At 34.2% G+C, this 22,483-nt stretch overlaps 1 protein-coding gene across 2 annotated transcripts in view; it reads left to right on the top strand.

Annotated features, from left to right (window-relative positions):
- LOC140449829 (odorant receptor 88a-like) overlaps positions 1–22,483 on the top strand; it is a 29,775-nt gene that overhangs the window by 967 nt on the left and 6,325 nt on the right. For both annotated transcript variants that reach the window (XR_011951895.1, XM_072543187.1), the window contains exons 2-4: positions 2,836–3,214; positions 9,766–9,870; positions 10,026–10,181. Coding sequence is in view for 1 of the 2 variants with exons in the window: in XM_072543187.1 (XP_072399288.1) it covers positions 9,793–9,870; positions 10,026–10,181 (234 nt within the window). In the remaining variant the exon portion in view is untranslated. The remainder of the gene's footprint in view (positions 1–2,835; positions 3,215–9,765; positions 9,871–10,025; positions 10,182–22,483) is intronic.

The following is a 22,483-nucleotide window of genomic DNA, read 5'->3' on the forward strand; positions in this document are numbered from 1 at the left end:
CATGGTAGAATTCTACTGCTAAATACTGACCTGCACAATTCGGAGGTATTACACTATCGTGCCTATAGAATTCACATAGCGAGAAAAGTTTTGTCCTCGCGATGCGCCAGAGAGCTAGCGAACTCAGGGGTTGCGAATTTTTTCTCTGTTCCAAAGGTCTATGGAAGAGTTCCATTTCATCTAGAGCATACAGGAACCCCAATATACCAGGGTCAAATTGGTCAAAGTTCACTGGATCTTAGAGAAAAGACTAAATACAGCATATCTACCTAATACCCGAGGACTTATAGAAAAGTTAAAATATACAATATGCCAATTGGCTGCATTGATTTGCATCATATAATATGCCAGTATTTTCCCTTTTTGGAATGTTAGGTTTTTAGGTTAAATTATTTCTTATGGATGAAAAGTAAGCATGAAATAAACCTTTATTATCTGGGACTATAAAAGAACAATTAATTAAAGACGATAGTTAACAGCTTTTAAGTCTTATTCTTCTTCCTATTGTGCCATCTTCTAACAAACGTTGGCAATTACTTCTTTAAACGCTTTACTTTGACAAATATATTTAACAATTTAATATAATTCCCCAAAAATGGTTAGTGTCAAATTTTATAAATCTTCCAAAAAAACCCAATGCGATGAGAAAGTGCGAAGACTATAGAACTATAAGCCTTATGAGCCATTTACTTAAAACATTTCTAAAGGTCATTCACAAAAGAATATATACAAAATGTGAGGAACAACTAACAAGAACACAATTCGGATTTCGTGATGCTCTGGGAACACGGGAGGCCCTTTTTGCTGTACAGGTGCTATTTCAGAGATGCAGGAATGTGAATTGTGACATATACGTATGCTTTATAGATTACCAGAAGGTATTTGACAGAGCAAAACATGACAAATTAATGACTCTAATGCTAGAAATTGGAATTGGCAACAAAGATCTTAGAATTATCAGAAACATTTACTACAATCAAACGGCCAAAATCAAAATAGAAGACCAGTTAACTGATAAAATTGCAATAGAACGTGGAGTACGACAGGGCTGTATTTTGTCTCCATTGTAGTTCAATATTTATTCTGAATGGGTATTTAAGGAAGCTGTAGACGGTTGTGCGAAAGGAATACTAATAAACGGTGAATGGTTGAATAACATTAGATATGAAGATGACACTATAGTTTGTGCCGATAATCTGAATGACTTACAGATATTAACAAATCGCATAACAGAAGTCAGCAACAGATACGGACTAGCTCTTAACATAAAGAAAACCAAATTTATGACAATTAGTAAAAAACCAATACTAAACGCTCAACTTACAATCAACCAACAGAATATCGAAAGAGTCGAGCAATATACATATCTAGGCACCAATTAAAATAGCCAATGGGACCACTCAACAGAAATTAAACAGCGAATAATAAAAGCAAAAGCAGCATTCGTTAGAATAAGAACCATTTTCAACAGTCGAGACATATCATTAAAAACAAAATGCCGTCTATTGAACTGCTACATATTCACAGTTCTGCTCTACGGAATGGAAGCGTGGACACTGACTGTTGTATCTATAAATCGGCTCGAAGCTTTCGAAATGTGGTGTTATAGGCGCATCTTACGTATATCCTGGGTTGACAGAGTTACTAATGTGGAGGTCCTGCGTAGAATGGGGAAAGAATGTGAAATTCTCATGACCGTCAAAACTAAAAAGTTGGAATATCTCGGACATGTAATGAGAAATCAAGAACGTTACGGCCTTTTCCAGCTGATTCTCCAAGGGAAGGTAAATGGTAAGAGAGGACCGGGAAGAAGACGCATTTCCTGGCTTTAAAATTTACGAAAGTGGTATAACACGACTACCACTGAACTGTTCCGCGCTGCAATAAACAAAGTAAAGATAGCCATGATGATCGCTAACATCCGGAACGGATAGGTACTTTAAGAAGAAGAAACGCTTTGCTATCTTTTGCAACGTGACGTATCTCCTCAGCATTGATGTTAGCCCAATCTCTGATATTCCTTTTCCTCCTCCTCCTCAAGATTTCTTCGTTCTTCCCAAGCCTTTTCTTTCCTCTACAGTGTAGCAGAAATTATTTATCGTTATGCAATATCTGGCACAAATACGATGTTTTTCTTATTTTAATTGTCTTCATAAGTTTTCAGTTATGTCCAATTCGTCTTAACACTTCTGCGTTTGAGACTTTTGCAGTCCAATGAAGTTTAAGAATATGCATATATAGCCACATTTCAAATGTCTCAAATTTTTTTATGGATTGGGCTTTCAGAGTACAAGCTTCTGCCTCATACAGCATTTTCAACCATACATAACATAAGCGACGATTTCTTAGTTTTCGAAACCAAAAATTCAGATTATTGCCTAAATCTGTACCTTCCACAATTTTTAAAGCAAAATAGACGCAATCAATGTAGTGACATGGGAAATCCAAATTTGCATTCCACGACATATCAATTCATCTTTAGTAAACCTTTTTAGGTACAAACCTTTAGTGAACTGGTTTCTTATACTCATTAAGAGTAAATAAAGATACAAAAAAACAATTAAGATTTGATTTCAGTGTAGTACTTCCACTTATCCGCTTACACATACGAATTTCGTCCTCTCAGGACTTTTCAAAGATTGCAGATTGCAGATTGGGACCGTGCAGAAGGTTTTATTTATATTTAAAATAAATACAGGATGGTTCCATATAAGTTTTTATGTATGTATACATATTTGTTAATAAACATAAACATTGTTTAGTGTTTAGTGTATAATTTTTGGAATAAATTTTCTATTGTAAATTACTAATAAGTAATTAACTTTCATATTTTAGGCATAGTTTATATCGTGATAATGCTACCTTCACCAATACTCTTATCTTCGCAGAAGAGTTTACCTTTTCCGGTGAAATTTGATTTTGATCACACCGTCTCACCGATATATGAAGTTATTTACATCGTGCAAGTTATTTTTCTGGTCTTTTCCATAGTTATACTAGGAGTTGGCATAGATTTGTACGTATTAGCTATATGTGCATGCGCAGCTTCTCAATTTAGATTACTTGGACATTGCTTTTCACTACTTGGAACACCTGATGTAAACAATATAAGCTCTAAACTGGAAAAGTTGTTTCCTGATGAATTTTGTGGAAGAGGGGAAGTAAATAGGAAGTTTTTTAGTCGATGTGTTAAACATCAAGACAGATTATTTAGGTAAGATTTAAAAATATATAAACTATAAACCGAAAAGTAGAAGGATTTTTGATTAAATATATACACTGCTTATTTATTGCATATACGAACTACACTGCTTACAAATATTACAGTTTAAGTTAAAACAACTTTAGGCGATGCAGTGAAGCACTGAAAAGTACTAAACCTACCAATTTTTCGCAGAAAGATAAATCGGTATGCAACTTTTTTCATTCCATTCGGGAAAGTGTCAAGCAAGTTTGTAAACAACATTCATGCTGTTAAAATGAAAATTGCTTTTCGTGCATAAGGAGAATGCTTTTCTAAAGTACATAGAAAATGAAAAATTTGTAACTCTGAAAATATCGACAGGAATGGGTTCAATTTTAGTTCTCGGGGGTTTTCGAGGTAGCTGAACACGATGATAACGACGATGGTCGTTAAAGATAAATCGTGTTAAATATAATATTATCCAATTAAAATTGTATTTAATGTACTTTTCATTTATTTTAGATTTGTAAAAGACATAAATGAAGCTTTAAATTTTATTGAATTGGGACAGCTTTTATTAAGCGTTGTTGGACTCTGTCTAAGCGCTTTTATAGTGTCATCTGTAAGTAATAGAATTATCTATATTTTTTATATTTTATAGGTTTTCACACTTCACGTTCATTTTGTGTAATTTTAGAATATCTGTACCCTGTTTACGACACTGAACCAGCCAGCAAACGAAAGTTGTTTTGAGTAGTTTTGACCTCTGTAACAAAAACCTATATGTTTCTGTCCTTATTTGTTACTTAGAAAATTGCAAAATAAGTCAAAAATTTCAGTTTTTTTATAGATGTTAATAACTTTTTTAAAAATAAATTTATAATCTTTATATTAAATGAAATGTTGGGTCTTGTAGTTTCTAAAATATGAGCAAAATTTTAAACCCATAAGTCAAATAGTTTAAAAGTTATATAATTTGTTTATCCCAAATTAAATTTTTTGCAAGAATATAAGTCAGAAAATTGTATAGTTATGGTAATTATACGGCAGATTCTGAAAGAAGAAGATTCATTCTAATATTATCATTTAAAATAGATAAAGAAAAACAATTTTAAATACTGCAAAACAATTTTCCAAAAATATGTCGATTTTTGGCATATAAACAATTAGAATAACTTTCTAACCATTGTCTACAAGAAAATTATTTTTTCATATTTAGACAGCCTGACAATTTGGGACGAAGTTATTTTTTTTAACACTGATAGCAGATTTGTTTCTAATAATTAAGAGATCTTATTGTACAAAAATCTAAAAAGATTGCCTTGTAACGGAATTGTTTACAAAGCTTCAAAATGCGGTCCCCAAAATCGGCCGGCTTTGAAACTCTCGGGAGCAGTGTAGGGGGAAGGATCTGTTAACTGTATATCTGGTTCCTGTTGACGGATTTCGACGTTTCTTTTTTTAATTTATATGTAATTTTTGCGTATATTACGAAAATGGATTATTTAAATAATTAAATTGTTAAATAAACTATCTAATTTATTTAAACAATTTTTTTTCAGTTTTTTATTTTCTTTTAGTGATATTTGAGGTAAATTTTATTGTAAAACATAGTAATATTTATACTTCTTGTATAAACTTTTTCCATAGCAATCTATTTTTTATTTATTTATTTAACAATTTTTAAACAAATTAATTAAAAATTTTTTTTGCCTCAAAAATTTTTTTTAATAATTTGAGTTATTCTAAGACGAAAGTTATTCTTCTGTTTTTTTCGTAAAATACTTACTTTAAACGTAAAATGCAATTAAACAATTTAAAATTAAGAAAAACCGATTTTAACGTTTATAGAGGAAATTGTTCAATGGGTCGGACATCAAATTTAAAACCCAAAAAATATGAGATGAAAGCGTTTTTTTTATTTTCCAAGTAAATATTTACAATCTGTCCTGCTTGGACAATAATCAAATTTGATCATTCAAACAGAGAAATTAACATAAGTGAAGAATACCTGTCAGTGCTGATACCTTCCTTACTAAATTGACTTAAGTTTAATTAAGTTTACACAAAGTTTACATCGGGCTGTTTATTTATAACAGTTTCTCAACAAATATAAATATATTCATTTTGATTTGAAGCTAATTTATTCTTTTGTGTATAATAAGCAGATTCTGATGCTAAACTTTCGGCTAAGATTCGGCTTGTGGGTAAGAAACAAACAATGTGTTTCGAACATTAAAGTTTAGATGTTTATCAAGTCTATATATTCCGTAAAACATTTTTTATAATTCATTACAATATTACCCATTATCCTATCCGCTCACCTGGCTAGGTTCGTAAATATTCCTTTGAAATAATAGTTACCATAATTGGGGTATAATCTGTTACATATGTTTATAATATATAACGTTTTGACGTGACAACGTCTTAAATTAGGTTGTGGCTCGGAGTCACTCATGAAAAAGTGTAACGCCCGCTCACGTCTGTTACGATGAGTCACCGAACGAGAGAGAGGTCCGCCGGACCGGCGAATGCCTTGCGTCTCTCTCCCACTCAAACATGATCGGTCAACACAGCGCGCGTGTTCCAACATCAGAAACACTTCCTTTCATTTCATATTTCTCCTATCATTGTCCTATCCTCAACAAAATCACTCAAATAGAAATTAGTTAAGTTTAAGTTTACATGTACAATGTTTTAGTAAACAAAATATATTTCTATAGTTAAAATTTGTGCAATTCTTATTTTCATTCAATTCCTTGTTCCTATTGTGCAATTTAATAATATTCATATCAATAAATATTCTACCGAGAAAAAGACGTTGTCACGTAAAATCTTCGCCCGTAAAACCGACTTTACAGGCAACCGATTTTTTTTTATAAATTTTATTTTTCAATTGCATATTATTTGTTAATTTTACCTTGAATACGGTTATCATAAACACATGTGTTATGTCCTATTTTATATTTAAACAATTTTGGAAGGAGTAAATATTATAGAACTAACAGTTTTTAATCTAAATAATCTTGAAAGCACATTTTTTTTAATAACTGATTATAAATAAATGGTATAAATCCATAACTGAATATAAATCCAACTGACAACAACATAATATAATTAACAAACGTCAAAATATCAACAACTGTCATAGACTGCTTCAAACAAGTAAAAGCGTCTCAATTTTAGTTTTTGTATTATCTGAAGTGAAAAATAAAATCTTGTATTTCATTATCATCATAAGTGACTCGACAATCCGTTATGGATCTTGTCCTGCTCACAAAGAAGTGGCCACTCCTGTCGATTCCTGGCAACTTCCCTCCATCTTCTGACCCTTAGAATTTGTAGATCTTCTTCCACATCTCCTTCGTGGTCGTTCTCTGCTTTTTGTGCCCTCTGATTTTCAAAATGTTAATCCCTTCGTGTATTCGCGATCTGACGTCCTAGCAATCTGCCCAGTCCATCTAAGTCTCTGCACTATAACAAATTTCACAATATCTGGATCGATGTATAACTGATATAGTTCAAAGTTGTATCTTCGAAGCCATAGCCCATTTTCATTTATGGCCACAAAAATCTTTCTAAGGATTTTTCTCTCAAAAATACCAAAAAGTCTTTCATCATTTTGAGATAAGGTTCACATTTCAGTCCCATATATTAAAACCGGTCTTAATAAGATCTTGTCTGTATTGATCTCTACTGCAGAAAGAGCGTTTCTGGAGACCATGAACAGATCTGTTTGCTATTGCTATGCGTCTTTTTATTTCGTCGCTTGTCGTGTTTGTTGCGTTTACTAGCGATCCAAGATACGTAAATTCTTTGACTTGCTCAAAGGTATGGTTGTTAATTTAAATTCTATGTTGCATATTTCGGGGGTTTTTAGAAACCAACATATATTTGGTTGTTTCCTCGTTTACAACAAGTCCTTATTCACTTGCCGCGTCCGCAAGCCTTGTAAAACACTGCACCATGTTTCGCATACTTCTGGCCACTATAACTATATCGTCAGCGAATGCGAGAAATTGCGTCGATCTATTAAAAATAGTTCCATTCATTCTAATATTTAATTGCCTGATTGCCTTTTACAAGGGCAATATTGAAGAGGAGACACGCCAGCGCGTCCCCCTGTCTTAGACCATTATTAATGTCAAAGAACGTAGAGTTTTCTCCTTCCATTCTAACGCATGAGCTTACGTTTTCATTATTAGTTGGGTTAACTTAATTAACTTAGGTGGGATCCCAAAGTCTATCATTGCATTATATAATGCAGTTCTTTTCACACTGTCATAGGCTGCTTTGAAGTCGACGAATAGGTGGTGTGTATCTAGGTTATATTCTAGTGACTTTTCTAGAATCTGCCTATGTGCTTGAATTAGATGTGTAGTTGACTTTCCAGCAGTAAATCCTCATTGATATTGACAAACAATACCTTTTTAAAATATTTAAGTCTTTCAAACAATACATTGCCAAAGATTCTATACGCAGATGCTAACAGAGTAATGCCTCTATAGTTCTTAGACTCTAGTTGATCACCCTTTTTATGCAACGGACATAGCCACTCTTCTGATACCAATTTATTCTGCCATATAAATACTATTAGTTTATGGATTATTATAAAAGTTGATCACTACCTTTTTTATACATTTTCGAACAGATCTCATCGATTCCTTGGGCTTTATTGTCTTTGAATTTTAGAATGGCATTTGACACTTCTTCTCTTGTTGGATTTTCTGTGTAGTTAACGTTGTAGATTTTGTTGATTTTCTAGGTTGTAACTTCATTTAATCTCGTTTATATTTAGATGTTCGCTGAAATGTTGCTCTTATCTGTTAAGAATTGAGTTTTTATCATATAGAATTTCACCGTAAGTGTCTTTACAAATTTTTACTCGTGGTTTAAATTCTCGATGGATATTATTTAAGAATTTGTAGTATTTCATCGTTTCATTTTTATCTAATAAACTTTGTATCTCATTGAGATTGTTTTGTTCTTATTCCCTCTTCTTACGTCGATGGATACGGTTTTCCTCTCTTCTAAGACGTCTATACTCTCCTTCTTTTCTCCGTGTACAACCTACGTCGATAGTTTTTTGGTATGCTGCGTTCTTTCTATTTGTGGCCATTTCGCACTCATGATCAAACCAATGATTTCTTTTTTCTGACTTGGTTCTTTCCAATATTTCAACCGATTTCTATAACACAATATCTCGTATATTTACCCATAGTTGGTTAATGTCTTCTTCTTCTTTTAAGTGGTTTGTCATTATTTGATCTTGTATTTGCTGTCTGTATACTTTTGCAATGTCGGGATCTTTAAGTTTAATAATGTCGATTTTTTCTCTCCTTCTTAAGATCTCCTTTTTTAAATTGGATGTTCTCTCTTTAAATCGTGCTTTAACTAAATGTTTACATCTCTAAAAGACCTAACATCGAATAAGTTAGAGCAGTGTCTTGCATCGATGAGTATATGGTCTATCTGGTCAATCGTTTCATTATCAGGAGATTTCCAAGTCCCTGGATATCTTTATGGGGAAATCGTATCCCAGCTATTACCATGTTCTTAGACATCGCAAAGTTTATGATTCTGAGACCGTTATTATTAGAGTCTACGTGTACTTTTTCCGATGGTGGACGAAAAGATATTCTCTCTTCCGACTTTGGTATTAAAGTCTCCTGCTATTATTTTGATGTCATTTTTTGGGCACTCATTGTACTTTGGGTCTAATGCCTCATACAACATGTCTTTTTCATCATTTTCTTTTTCTTCCGTTGGAGCATGGATGCTAATAATGCTAATATTAGCGAACGTCCCTTTAAGTCTTATTCGACATATCCTATAATCAATGGCTTTGAAATCGATTACAATATGTTTGACCTTGCTGTTTACAATAAATGGGTACCAAATTCGGGTTGGTAGGATGTCCACTGTAGTAAATATTGCAGTTATTTTTTTCCAGGATACCTGAGCTAGTCCACTTTATGATATCTACTTTTATTTATTTCGTGTATGAACAGAGCCGTGACTTTTAAATCATTATCCTTATTTCGTTTGCGAGTTCGTCGTAGGTTGGACAGTCTGGTTTCTTGTAGCTCTCATAACAAAAGGTTTTTTACAGGGTTGGGTAGTTAACCCAACGCCAAACCCCCTTTTCAGAGGGCCATTTTGTCCCGCTCTCGTCAGTTCCTGACTCAACTCTCCGTCCGGTTTGGATACCGGATGTCCAGTTGGGTTGCTTGATTTACAGGGAGCGTGAAGGTGAGTTGGATTTAAGTAGAAGAGGCTAATTGGAGTAAACTGGAATGAACTCCATGTTTTCGCATTCTACCCCTTTATCCCCCAAAATCTTGTATGTACCACTGATGTTACCAGCTGATTACGCCCATCTAGCATCTACCATCCCTCGGGTTAGGCCTATGTGTTTGGATTAGATTGCTCTCCGGGCGTAACCATCTTAATAACACCCTTGATGCATTTATATATCTAACTATTTTAATGTTTTTACAGTTTTGTGTGTATTCTGTGGTATTTTATTTTAATTTTTGCATTGAACATGTATTTTATAAATTTTTTGTGTTTATTTTTAGAAATCCACGGCTTTAGTACAATTCTTGATGGCCGTTGTATTATCAATAGGTTTCGTTACTCAACTTTTTATAGATTGTATTATAGGAACAGAAATGTTTTATCAGGTTAGTTTTAATAATATTTATTTCATATACACTTTCATTTATACTTTTTTGAACCTATTTTTAATGATATCAGAATCTATTATTTTAGCTTCTCTATTTTAGCTAAATTTTAAAAAGTACTATTAAAAAACTTATATACGTTTTTATTATTTTAGAGTAATTTATTACCCGACTATTTGTTTCAAAGCGACTGGTGGAGTTTGGATATGGAATTAAAAAAGGATATAGCCTTCGTCTTACAACATTCCCAAAGAATTCAACAATTAAGCGCCTATAAATTATATGACATGAATATGACTTCTTGGTTAAAGGTAAGTTTCCTTAGAATTTAATGATACAGAGCCATATAAATCATAGTTAGAGCTGGCCCTGGAATAATTCTTCCTTCTTTTGTATGGTCACTTTCACTCCTATTTATTACCTGTAACCTAATAGTTTGCTTTTTTTAAACACGTACCTACCTAATCACAGAAAGATCATCTAACAAACATTTCACTTATTTTGTTACATCGCTGGTGTCTACGAAGTGTAGAACTCCAAAAACATAGCAAAGAATATATTTTTCTATAAATGCGGCGAAGAATATTATTTGTATGCCAAAGAAAACTATAACTCTCAATAAAGCGTCAGAAAAAAAACTACCCTTTGACGAATGCCAGTGAAATTAAGTATTTTTGTTTGTGTGTCAACAAAACTGTTATTATTGAAAAACTAAAAGTGAGTGAGTTTCACTTGAGAGTGAAAACAATAATTTTTTGATAAGTAATGGTAAACTTAATCAGGTCTGATCTGTGTCCTCTAAAACAGTAGTTCCTGTAATGCGCCGCGAAAAAATACTCTAAATGAGGAACGGCGAGAAAAACTCTCAGTGGATATTTCTATTTATGTAGAGACGAAGATTATAACATGCCACGGGGAAAAGAATAACTCTATAATGGATGATGACAAACAAAATAATTTCTGTTTGTGTCCAAAAAACTATTATTGCAATTAAGTTACGACGAAAAGAATTACTCTTTGATGACTGTGACTTTAGTGACTGCCTCGCCTAGGATCAAAATCGCCAAAATGCCATTTTCTAGTTGTGAGATATGTACTCCCCTGGATTGGTCTCATTAATACCTATCAACTGGTAGTAACGTTTAGTATTTAGATAGCCAGAATTTTGCCTATAAAACATCACATAGTTTGCCTTCGATTTCAAAGTAACCAAAGAGCCAATGAGGAGACTTGAGACGGCCAAGAAACATGGCCGATTTCTTTTAATCAGTGCTTAATTATATACAAATGTTTAGCATTTAATAAAACATTAATCGAAATTGAAAAAATTTAAAGTTAATAAAAAAATGAATATTTCACTCCTGCCAGTAACACCAACTAATAGTAGGGGAGCCCAAGCGGGGATTTCGGGATTTACTAAAGCGCGGCAGATTATTATACAGAGAGAATCCTTGTACCCAGTTAAGTACTTCCACCAAATATGAACCCCATATATATGGCCGCCCGTCAAGGATAAAGGATCAGATTAGTAAAAAAAAATTGATCATCTGAAATTCTCGAGCGCGTCAGATTAAGGTAGGGTGAGTTAGTTACATGCTAAAGAGTGTATATTCCACTAATCTGACAATTTGAGAGTGACGCAAAGAAGGGGGAGGGCGACAAAGTTGTAAAAAAAAACGTCATCTCGACATTCTCGAGCGTGGCTAAATTTTTTTTTATTTTGAAGGGAATAATTGAAGAATTACAAAAAATATATAATCTGACGATTTCCACAAGCCGAAGTAATAAAAATTCATCGATAAAGTTTAATACGTGCAGCTACGTGATGCCTATATTCCCCTCTCCGCGTTTCTATTCCTCTCTCACTCTTTCTCTATCTCTCATACCGTCCCCACTCTGGTTTCTGTTGCCATGACGCCATGACAGCTGATCACACAAACGCGTTTGTGGCATGATATTGTTTACAACGTATTTCCAACGTTTTTGCTCATTTTGTGATTTTAACATAAGTAAGGTGAATTTAAGTTTATAAATATTTACTATGAGTGATAATAATATAAAGTGTGTATTTTGTGGTGAAGCTACTTTGCAAAAAACAATTAAATTTACATTAGACACATTACAAAAATGTATAAATATTTTAGAATATCGTCGAAGCAAACCGGTTTTCAGAAAATCCCGAACAAGATACGATAATCTTGAACTTTCGAAAGAATCTTCATTACATGAAGTCTATCACGCACAGTGCTACAAATTATTTACTGCAATAAAAATACCACCAGACTTTCATCACATGCTCCTGTTTCTGGAGAGTGCTCCAAGTCACATGTTTCTGTTCCTGGAGAGTGTTCTGAGTCACAAGTTCCTGTTTCTGGAGAGTGTTCCAAATCATATGCTACTGTTGATTCCACATCTACTGAGGCTGTTGGTACATCAACAGATGAGTGAGTTTTAGTATGACTTTATGTAGTAAATATTTAAAAAAAAAAGTTATTGAATTTTTTTTTAGTTAAATTTATAGACCAAAAAAATCATTATTCAAAAAAAAAACCTAGGGGACATCCATTAATTATGTGAGCTCGAAATGGGGTCCAATAGAATCTCATTGAGTCTCACTTACACCGAGGGGAGGATAATTGAAAATCTGACGTCATCTTAAAAAAATATAAATTATTACAAATATTAAAGAAAAAATTATTTTAAATAACAGATGATATATGTCCAATTATATCAATCGAAAAAGTACATGAGTCTCCATGGATTGAGTGAAAAATTGAGAAATGTACTATTTTTACCTGTTTTTGCTTTAAATTTCATTTAATTTGAATAAATTATCTATAGTATACCGAAACGGTTATTTTCCCGAATAATAAAAAAAATTAGTTTAAATAATTTATAGCGTAAATCTCATTAAATGTCACCTAAGGGGGGAGGGGTCTAAAATGATCGAAAAATAGCTGACGTAATTAATGGGTGTTCCTTCATTATTTCTTGCGTCAACATAACTATTAATACCATTATAAAACATGAACTAATCTATTTCTTTTATCAATCTTTTAATTTCATAATATAATCTTCAGCTTTATTAAAAAATTTGCAGAGCGGGAGAATACAGCAACATTCAAGTAGACTTGGAGGATTTCAATGATTCATTCAACACAGATAAGCCTGTCGCTCATAACGATTCAGCATCGCAAACTTGCTTCATTTGCGAAAAACAACGTAAACGGCATCATGGTCGTGAAGTTCGCTTAGCTATCAGTAGATTAAAAACTATAGAGAATGTCAAAAATGCGGCCACGGAACAAAATGATATATCGATGTTGGAAAAACTTAGTTCTTTCTCCGATGATTCCAAAATGCCTTACCATAAATGTTGCAAAGATCAATATTTACGAGAAATTTATAAGGATGAAAATAGCGAATTTCTAAGAAAAAAAAAAGATTTACAATACTGCGTATACTATTATTTGTGATATGCTAGAAGAAAGAGTGGTCAAGAATAATGAATGCTTATTTTTTGACTACATAAAAAAAGAATATCAAAAATTGTTAGAACAGCAAAGCAGTTTATTGTCTGATTCTATTACTATTTCTTCGTTCTCAGACCGTCACTTAGAAAGAAAATTAATGGAAACATTTGACAAAAAGATTAAGATTATTTACGCTGAGAAGAAAAAGTTTATTGCTCCATTTTTCGCCACTATTTTGTCTTACAAGGATTTATTTAAAACGATGGCAGTAAAAGAAACAATTCGTTCAGTTGCAACACAACTTCGCGAAGAAGTCCTTAACTCAGCCAGAAGAGAATTGCCTGAAAATTGTACAGCTGAAGATTTGATGATGGGAGAGTGCGATAACGTGCCAGAGCTTCTTACTTATTTTTTGGAATCCTTCATTTGGGGCGATGTTTCTCATATATCCAACAAAGCACGTGAAAATAGAAAAAAAAAGAACGAGCTTTCTATTTTTTCCATTGGACAAGATCTGATTTACGCAGCTTCTGCCCACAAAATTAAAACATCTAAGCACATTACCCTTGGTCTGGCAGTGAAAAGCCTATGTAACAGTAAGAAAGTTGTTAACATACTGTCAAAATATGGACATTGTTGCTCGTACACAACTCTAGAAGAGCTAGAGACTGAGCTGACATTTTCAACGGTAAATAGTGCTCACGTATGCCCTGAAGATATCCTACGTCGCCCGGATTTGAATACTGGTGTCGCATTCGACAATTTCGACCGCTTCGTAGAAACCCTAAATGGTAAAGATACTCTGCATGATACGGTGGGGATAATTTTTCAGGATATCGTGCAAAATCCGGATCCGGTGTCTGTGGAATCTTCTAGCCCTAGTGTACCTGAAAATTCAACAATCGAAGAGATTGAGCATGGTAGTTTTTCGGAATTATCCGTTACTACCACAAAAACAAAAAACCGAAAACGCAGGACTTTTGAAGAAGTTACTTTCGAAATGCATCCATTCACCAAGAAATTAAAAATTACCTCCTGGAGTCAGCTAGATATCTCAGAGCTTAATAAAGCTCCAGACAACTTGACTATGTCGAAACAGCTGGACATTACGTGGATGTTATTACATAAGTATAAAATATCGGACGCCCCAATGTGGGTTGGATTTCACAGCAAGATTTTGGTAGACGATTCACGAATTCAAAAAGTTTCATATCTAACTCCCATAAATGAATCTCCCACCAACAATTCAACTGTCTTGAAAACTCTAGAATTGAGTCAGGATATTGCAAATGAATGTCAAGCTTCCTATATCCAGATCACCTATGATCTAGCTATTGCTCGCACTAGTTATTGTATTCAAGCTCAAGAATCTCCACGATTTGACAATATTTTTATTCATTTAGGAGCCTTTCATATTGAAATGGCTTTTTTCAAGGCACTTGGCACTTTTATTGAAGATTGTGGACTGAGCAATATCATGACTGAGTGTGAATTGATCGCTAATGGTTCAGTTTCAGGTTTTATTAGCGGAAAAAATTACAATAGATGTAAACGGTTACATTCTCTCGTGGCATTGGCATTGCAGCAATTACATTTCGAAGCGTTTTTGGAAAACGAACAATTGACAGTTGGGGAATCAGTGTTAGAATATCTCACCTCACTTTTGGCTCATACAGACGTGTCTCCACAAGTTCAGCATACCGAAACACAACAACTCATTCAATCTTATGAGAAATATACAGAAGACACATTAGACGGCAAGCACGGAAAAACAGCGCAATTTTACGCAATGTACATCGATTTTGTAAATCTTTACCACTTATTCGTTAAAAGTATTAGAGTTGGAGATTTAGATTTGTACGTATATACCATTGCGAAAATCGACAGCTTATTCTTCTATTACAATCAACCCAACTACAGTCGATGGCTAGTGTACTACCTTAATTTACTACAACACATAGATAACACACATCCAGGCCTCCGAACTGAAATGGCTAAAGGATCGTTTGGAATCAGAAGAACCATCAAGCCTTTTTCACGAATTCCTGTGGATTTAACGTTAGAGCAGACGATAAATGGTGATGCTGCTCGTCGTCTTACTGGAATCGTTAACATCACAAATTCAATTGCTGCTAGACAACGCTGGGCTAAAAATCATGGGGCGCGAACAAGAATCATATCTCATGTACTTACTCGTGCAGGACTTGACAGAAACTACCATGATATTGCTGCTGATCTACACCCAGATAGAATGAAAAAACAAAACATCCAAATTGAAGCTTTTTCAAACAGTGTCCTGCAGACCATTAATCCATTCTCTTTTTCGATTGATAAGGATCAGTTGTTTAACATTTCAACAGGGCAAGCTGCCCCTCCAGAAATTACAAACTGTTTGCTAAAGACAGTGTCTGGAGGAACTTTTCTGCGAGATCAATTCATAATGGAATGCAATTTAAATTCAGACAGATTTCACCAATCATTAAAAAAAAATACGGTGCTGACTTTTGCAAATCTCAAGAAGAAAAGAAAAATAAAAATTGGTGGAAAAGTGCACGAAGTTAAATTGCAGCGGGACTTATTTGGTCGGTTATTAGCTTTATCTCTTGACACGTCTATAGACCTGGAAAAAGTACTTTGTTTTCCTATAACTCCTATCCCGTTATCGCTGTGCCATATAGATGGTTCTTTAAACAAGACTAATAAGTCAGTACTAATTCATGAGTTAGAGAAACAAGTTGAAGATGTGGAGCAACCGCCATCCCAAATTGACCTTCTAATTGTAGATGGCTTCTTTTTTTTAAATACTTTTAAAGAAATGCCCCGTAGTTTTGGAGGTGTATCAAAGAAGATATTGCAACGCCTTATCAATAACACTGCAAGTAGAGTTGCTATTGTATTTGATCGCTACTTTACACCTTCAATCAAAGACTATGAGCATTCTCTTCGTGGCAGTGTAGATGACAAGGAATTCCACATCTCAGGTCCTCAACAAATAAGAACAGCAGATTTTACAAAAGATTTGAAAAATATAAAGTTTAAAGAAGCTATTGTCAAGTTTTTCATCGATCATTGGGCTGATCAGGAGATGGCAGCGATTATCGGTAGTAAGGTAATTTACATAATACATGATTTGTGTTATGAATATTCTGTTACTGATAATAAAGTAACACGCATCATTAATTATGAGTTGTCATGCCCTGATCACGAAGAAGCGGATACGAAGATAGCATTTCTTGCTTGTCAACAAAAAGAAGATTCTACTATTACTATCAGAACATCTGATACTGATATCGTAGTCATTATGTTGGCGAATATGGAACACCTGCAAGCAACAGTAGAAGTTTGGATGGATATTGGAGTTGGCAATGCACGCCGATATATCGACGTATCTGCTCTCTACAATAAATTAGGCCCAAAAATTTCGAAGGCGCTTCCAGCTTTGCATGCGTTCACTGGTTGAGATTTTAACCCAGCATTTTACCGACGAGGGAAAAAGAAACCTTTACAAATTCTGATGAGTTCAGAAACTTTCCAACAAGCATTTCTGGATTTAGGATCAAAGGAGTATAATCTGCAGGATTCTTTAAACGTCATACAGTCTTTTACTTGCCACTTGTATGGGCTAAAAAAGTTAGACGATGTCAATCAAGCCAGGATTGTCATCTTCAATAAGACGTACAAGGTAAAGGACACATCACAACCCTTCTCCTTGAATATCCGGAATTACGATGCGTGCAACTTGCCACCCTGTCAATCGGAGTTACTCCAACAAGTGTTACGCACAAGATTCATTGCATGTATGTGGAGTAATGCCCATAATGCAAAAATTATTGATCTTTTACCAACGGACTATGGATGGAAAATAGTCGACGGAAAGTTCGAAATGATCTGGTTTGCAGGTGATCAATTGCCGAAAGCGTATGAAGATGTAGTCATAACACCTGATACTCTTGAGAATACTCCAGAATTAGGTATATTTTTTCCCCAATAATTATACAGGTTATTCATAAAAAAAAATATTTGTAAGTATTTCAATGATTTCTTGTTACAGATACGCAATCTGAGGATGAAATCGAGCCAGAAGAAGAAGATGATCTTACCGATGAAGATGAAAATTAAAAAAAATACTCAAAAAAATTTCATTGTTTATAATTATTTTCTTGTAAATACAAGTATTGTACTTAAAAAAAAACATACGATTTTTTATTTGCATGCTATTTCCTGAGCTTTTCAATTAATTAAGTTCAATGATCTAAAAAAATTAAAAAAAAAACTTTAAATTGTCAGATTAGGCGAACCCCCCCAGATAATCGTCAGATTATGAGACAGCGACATCTAGGGCTTATAGATGAACCATATATATTTTAATCTGACGCGCTTGAGTATTTCAAAATGGCGAATTTTTTTTGCACATTCTAATAACGGCCGCGAGTTCGCGTCACATCCAAATCGTCAGATTATTATATAAGAGCTTTTTATCAGGTTCACTTAACATCCCCTCAGAAAATCTGACGCGCTCGATTAATTTTTTTTTTTTTGATTTTCAACCCTTACGTACGACCACCCCCATCATGGAAACAATCAGATTAACATACATACATTCTTAAAAATACGTAGGACATGGATGATATCAATATCTGACGCGCTCGAGTATGTCCATGCAACAGTTTTTTTTTACATTTTTGAAAATCTATAGCGGCTGCCCCCACCGATGAAAAGGTATATATTATATAAGATTTTTTTCTTTTTATCATCTAAGCTTCGCAATCCAATAGGTCTCTATGACGCTCGAGTAAATCCCGATTTAGCATCGTGGGCTCCCCTACTATAAATGCCGAAAAAGAATTACACAACCTGAAAAACGGATATGCAATGTTAAGAAACATCTCAGGTAAGTACTCGTATACTATTTGTAACAGTATGGTTTAAAGGTCTGTTTGAATTTAAAATCTCTTGTTTTTGACCCACCAATTTTTCAGGATATGAAAACAGTTTTCTTTCTATTTTAGGTATATCGGAAAAGTACCAAAACAACCACAGTCCCAGCACAAATCAACAGCTTTTAAGTGAAGAAAATTGAAACTAAGTGAACTTGCAGAAGTCAACAAACGATTCTATTACAATTCAACAAAGGTTGCACAAGATGCATTTATATTAATTGGTATTGAAATGCAGGTTGTAAAAAGACGACGTAAGCAGCAATAAGTGCAAGAAGGGAGGTCCGGGAGATCAGCGAAAACAATGACTTGCAAATATCTTATTAATTTAAGTAATAATACGGTTGTAAATGTCTGGCTAAAGGCATTTTTGAATATATTTCGTATGAAACGACAAAGAGTTAGAACAATCATTGAAAATTATAATAAGGACAATAATGTATACCTATTGAAAGAAGGGCTGGAGACAGAAAGACAAAATTTTTAACTAAGAAGCAAAGTGTTATAGCTTTTATAATGAAGCTAAAATGTATTGAGTCATATTATTGCAGTGGCAAATCTGAACGGAGATATATGTCTGAAAACTTAAACATTACTAAGCTCTATCGTTTTTACTCAAGTGATCCGTCAAATAAACCTGTCAAGGGAGGCTTTTTCCATGAGGTATTTAACAAAAATTTCAATCCAGGCTTTCGTACACCACATACAGATATGTGTTCGAAATATTTAACTAGAGGAAAAAATTAAACGGTCTGAAGGGGATGAGAAAGCTAATTTAATATGTCAAAAAAGAATAAACAAGCTACGAGCCAGGGCATTCTATAATTTACTGAAGGAAGAAAATACCAACATAATCAATTTCTCCTTTAACCTTCAGAATACCAGACTAGCAGGCAGCTTTATTTACATACATAATCTCACTGTCGTTTAGGGATACTCAAAGGCTGCACTTGGACCGCAGAACTCATTTAGCTATTGCTGAGGGCTAATATGGAAAATCGCTCAATTATGTAGCCTCTGCAATCTGGCACTGTTTAGGCCAAACAGACATGCTAAAGTTAACTACTCTGAGACTTGTGGGTGACGGATGTAGCGGTCAAAATTAGAATATGATTAAGCTTACTGTGTGCTTGACATGGTTATACAAGCGAGCTCCATTGAATATAAAGACAATTGAGCTATTAGTACATGTTAAAGGGGACTAATTTATCTCTCCCGATAGGATATTTATGCTAATTGAAAGAGAAATAATATAACTTGAAATTGTAACAAATCCTGCAGAATATTACAATAAAATGAAAGATATAGCACTGTTTGGATAGCTGTCCAAGATTTTAACTTTTCGGTTGTAAAACAGAAGTTGATAGCTTCATTAAAGCTACAAAGTAGTTGTTACGGGATTTAATTGAGCATCCAGAAATCAGATCTAAGTAGCTCAATTCAGTTCAAAAATTTAAAATCCTTTTAATAATATTAATTATTGCTTATTGCTCAATGCGACTGTTTGTTTATGACATTAAAAATATTGGTGTAACTAGAACACGCTTACCAAGACGCTGACCTAGTGAAATTTGCAATGTAATCAAAAGCTTATTTAATATTGTGTACAAATTATATTAGTAAAATATGAATGCATAAACAAACGCACGTGAGTTAAATACCTGGAAAATAACGGGAGTAGATGATTAAGAATTAAGAGTTAACAGTCGAAGCTAGTGTTGTCGTCTGTCAACTGGGTACTCTCTTTATTATTGTACTTAGAGAACCAATAAAGTAATTATGACTATCCGGTGAGTTCGAGTTAATCAACCCCATGCAGGGGGTAAACTATCCCTAGAGTTTCACGATATGGAACTCCTGATAGAGGCAATCTAATAAATATTATATGATTATCCAACTTTATCTGAAGCGAGCCATCAAAAAACCTGGAGACATTTTGGTGAAGGGTGCTTCAAATTTCAGCGTTTCAACTGGAGTGTTTCGAAGCTTAACCAAAAATAAAGTAAGTTTATCTTGTATCAATCCCACCATACTTAAAACCAATAGTATACAAAATGTCAGTCGGGAGAAGTTAAAGGACGTCAAGAATTTGCTTGAAATTTATTTTGGAGACACTTGGCTTCAAAATACAAGGTTGGAATACTACACAGCACCTTTACAGAACATGGATCTACCAAGCGTACATAACCACGAAGACTCATTCCGTGGTCCACAAAGTGCAGAGAATATAGCACTGTATGTGTAATTTCATTTAAATTTTATTCAAATAAAATTAATTTTGACAAGAATGACTTAGTTACAATATTAGTATTACAATCGCCAATCTTCATTTTTCTTTTCGAATTTTCTCAGTGCATAATCGCAGTGTTTTTCGATATTACCAAGGCGTACGATACAGTTTGGAGGTTTAACATTATATCAAAATTACACAAATGGGGAATCAGGGGTAATATGCTAAGATTCATAGAAAACTTTCTTCAGTCAAGAGCTTTCTCTGTGCGCGCCGATAATTCCACTTCAACAAAAAGAATTCAGGAAAACGTAACACCTCAGGGATCAGTTATGAGCCCAACTCTCTTTCTTGTCGCTATCAACGATATACTGGATCATTGCTTCCCGCTAGTTAAGGGAAGACTATATGCCGATGATCTGGTTCTATTTGCAAAGGGCAAGAATATAAAAATGTTTCAAAAACACTTACAAGAATCCATTTACAAACTAGAGATATGGTCTACATCAGTAGGTGTACAATTCTCCACACTAAAAACAAGATGCATGATTTTCTCAAGAAGGCACCGGATGCAAAGAACTACACTAAAGCTGTGTGGCAAGCCGCTGGCATTCTCAGACAAAATTAATTTTCTCGGAATGGTATTCGACCAAAAACTAACATGGAAACATCATATTTCAGAAATAAAAAAGTCTTGCCAAAGTGGATTAAACGTAATGAAAACATTATCAAATAAAAAATGGGGAACCGACGACACCACATTATTAAATATTTATAAGTCACTTGTTAGATCAAAAATAGATTATGGGGCTATTGTATATGACTCGGCTAAAAAACACGTTACCAATCAACTTGAAATCATTCAAAACACAGCACTTCCGATCGCCACAGGTGCATTTAGAACCACACCCGTTAAGAATCTCCAATGTCTTACAGGAGAACCACCTCTTACCCTACGAAGGAAGTATCTAAGCCTTTCGTATGCATCTTCAGTTGCCAGTAACAAATTCCACCCAGTGTTTCGAAATACATTTACGGACCGGTATCTAGAAGCTTATAAAAAAAGTAAGTTCGATCCACCTTTCTATGAAAGAGTCCGAAGAAATTTAAAAGATCTGCAACTGCAAATTCCTGACCTCTATCCTTCAAATCTAAAAACTCCCCCTCCCTGGTTAATCATGATTCCCGAGATCAATACGACACTACTCCAATATCACAAATTAGAGACATCACCAAATGTAATCAGACAGTCATTTTTAAAAGAACTCGAGACTTGCGGGGAAAGTTTTTGCATTTATACAGATGCCTCCAAATCTGCAAACGACGTAGGAGCAGCATTTGTCACTCCACATGCATCCTTCCAATTTAAATTAAGGTCGGCCACCTCTATATACTCAGCAGAGTTATATGCAATATTACAAGCCCTCATTCATATCAAAAGTACAAAACAGTCTTCCTCCGTCATTATCTCAGATTCTCTAAACTCGTTAACAACAATTGATCAACTATTCACTAAGAACCCTGTAGCCTTACTTATCAAGAAAGAACTTGCAGCCTTACAAGAAACTGGTTCCGAAGTCAAATTTATATGGGTTCCATCTCACATGGGAATACAAGGTAATGAAAAAGCAGACCTCCAAGCAAGGGAAGCTTACAAAAACGATCATGCTACAATATTGTCAAAGACTATTTCCAGTGATATAAAACAGTTCGTCAAAGAAAAAGTGATCAGTGCGTGGCAAAATGAGTGGAATTTATCGGAATCTAAACTAAAAGAAATTAAATCGACAGTGAGTCCGTGGCGCCTAGTGAACTTAAAAAGAGCTGATCAAGTCAAAATCTCTCGACTTCGATTAGGTCATACCAACATTACACATAAGTACCTAATGAATAAGGAAGACATTCCAGTGTGTGAATACTGTCAAATCAACATTACTGTTAAACACTTCCTAACAGAATGTGGAAAATATACA

The sequence above is a fragment of the Diabrotica undecimpunctata genome, chromosome 9 (assembly GCF_040954645.1).
Source record: "Diabrotica undecimpunctata isolate CICGRU chromosome 9, icDiaUnde3, whole genome shotgun sequence".
In the NCBI taxonomy this organism is placed as follows: Eukaryota; Metazoa; Arthropoda; class Insecta; order Coleoptera; family Chrysomelidae; genus Diabrotica; species Diabrotica undecimpunctata.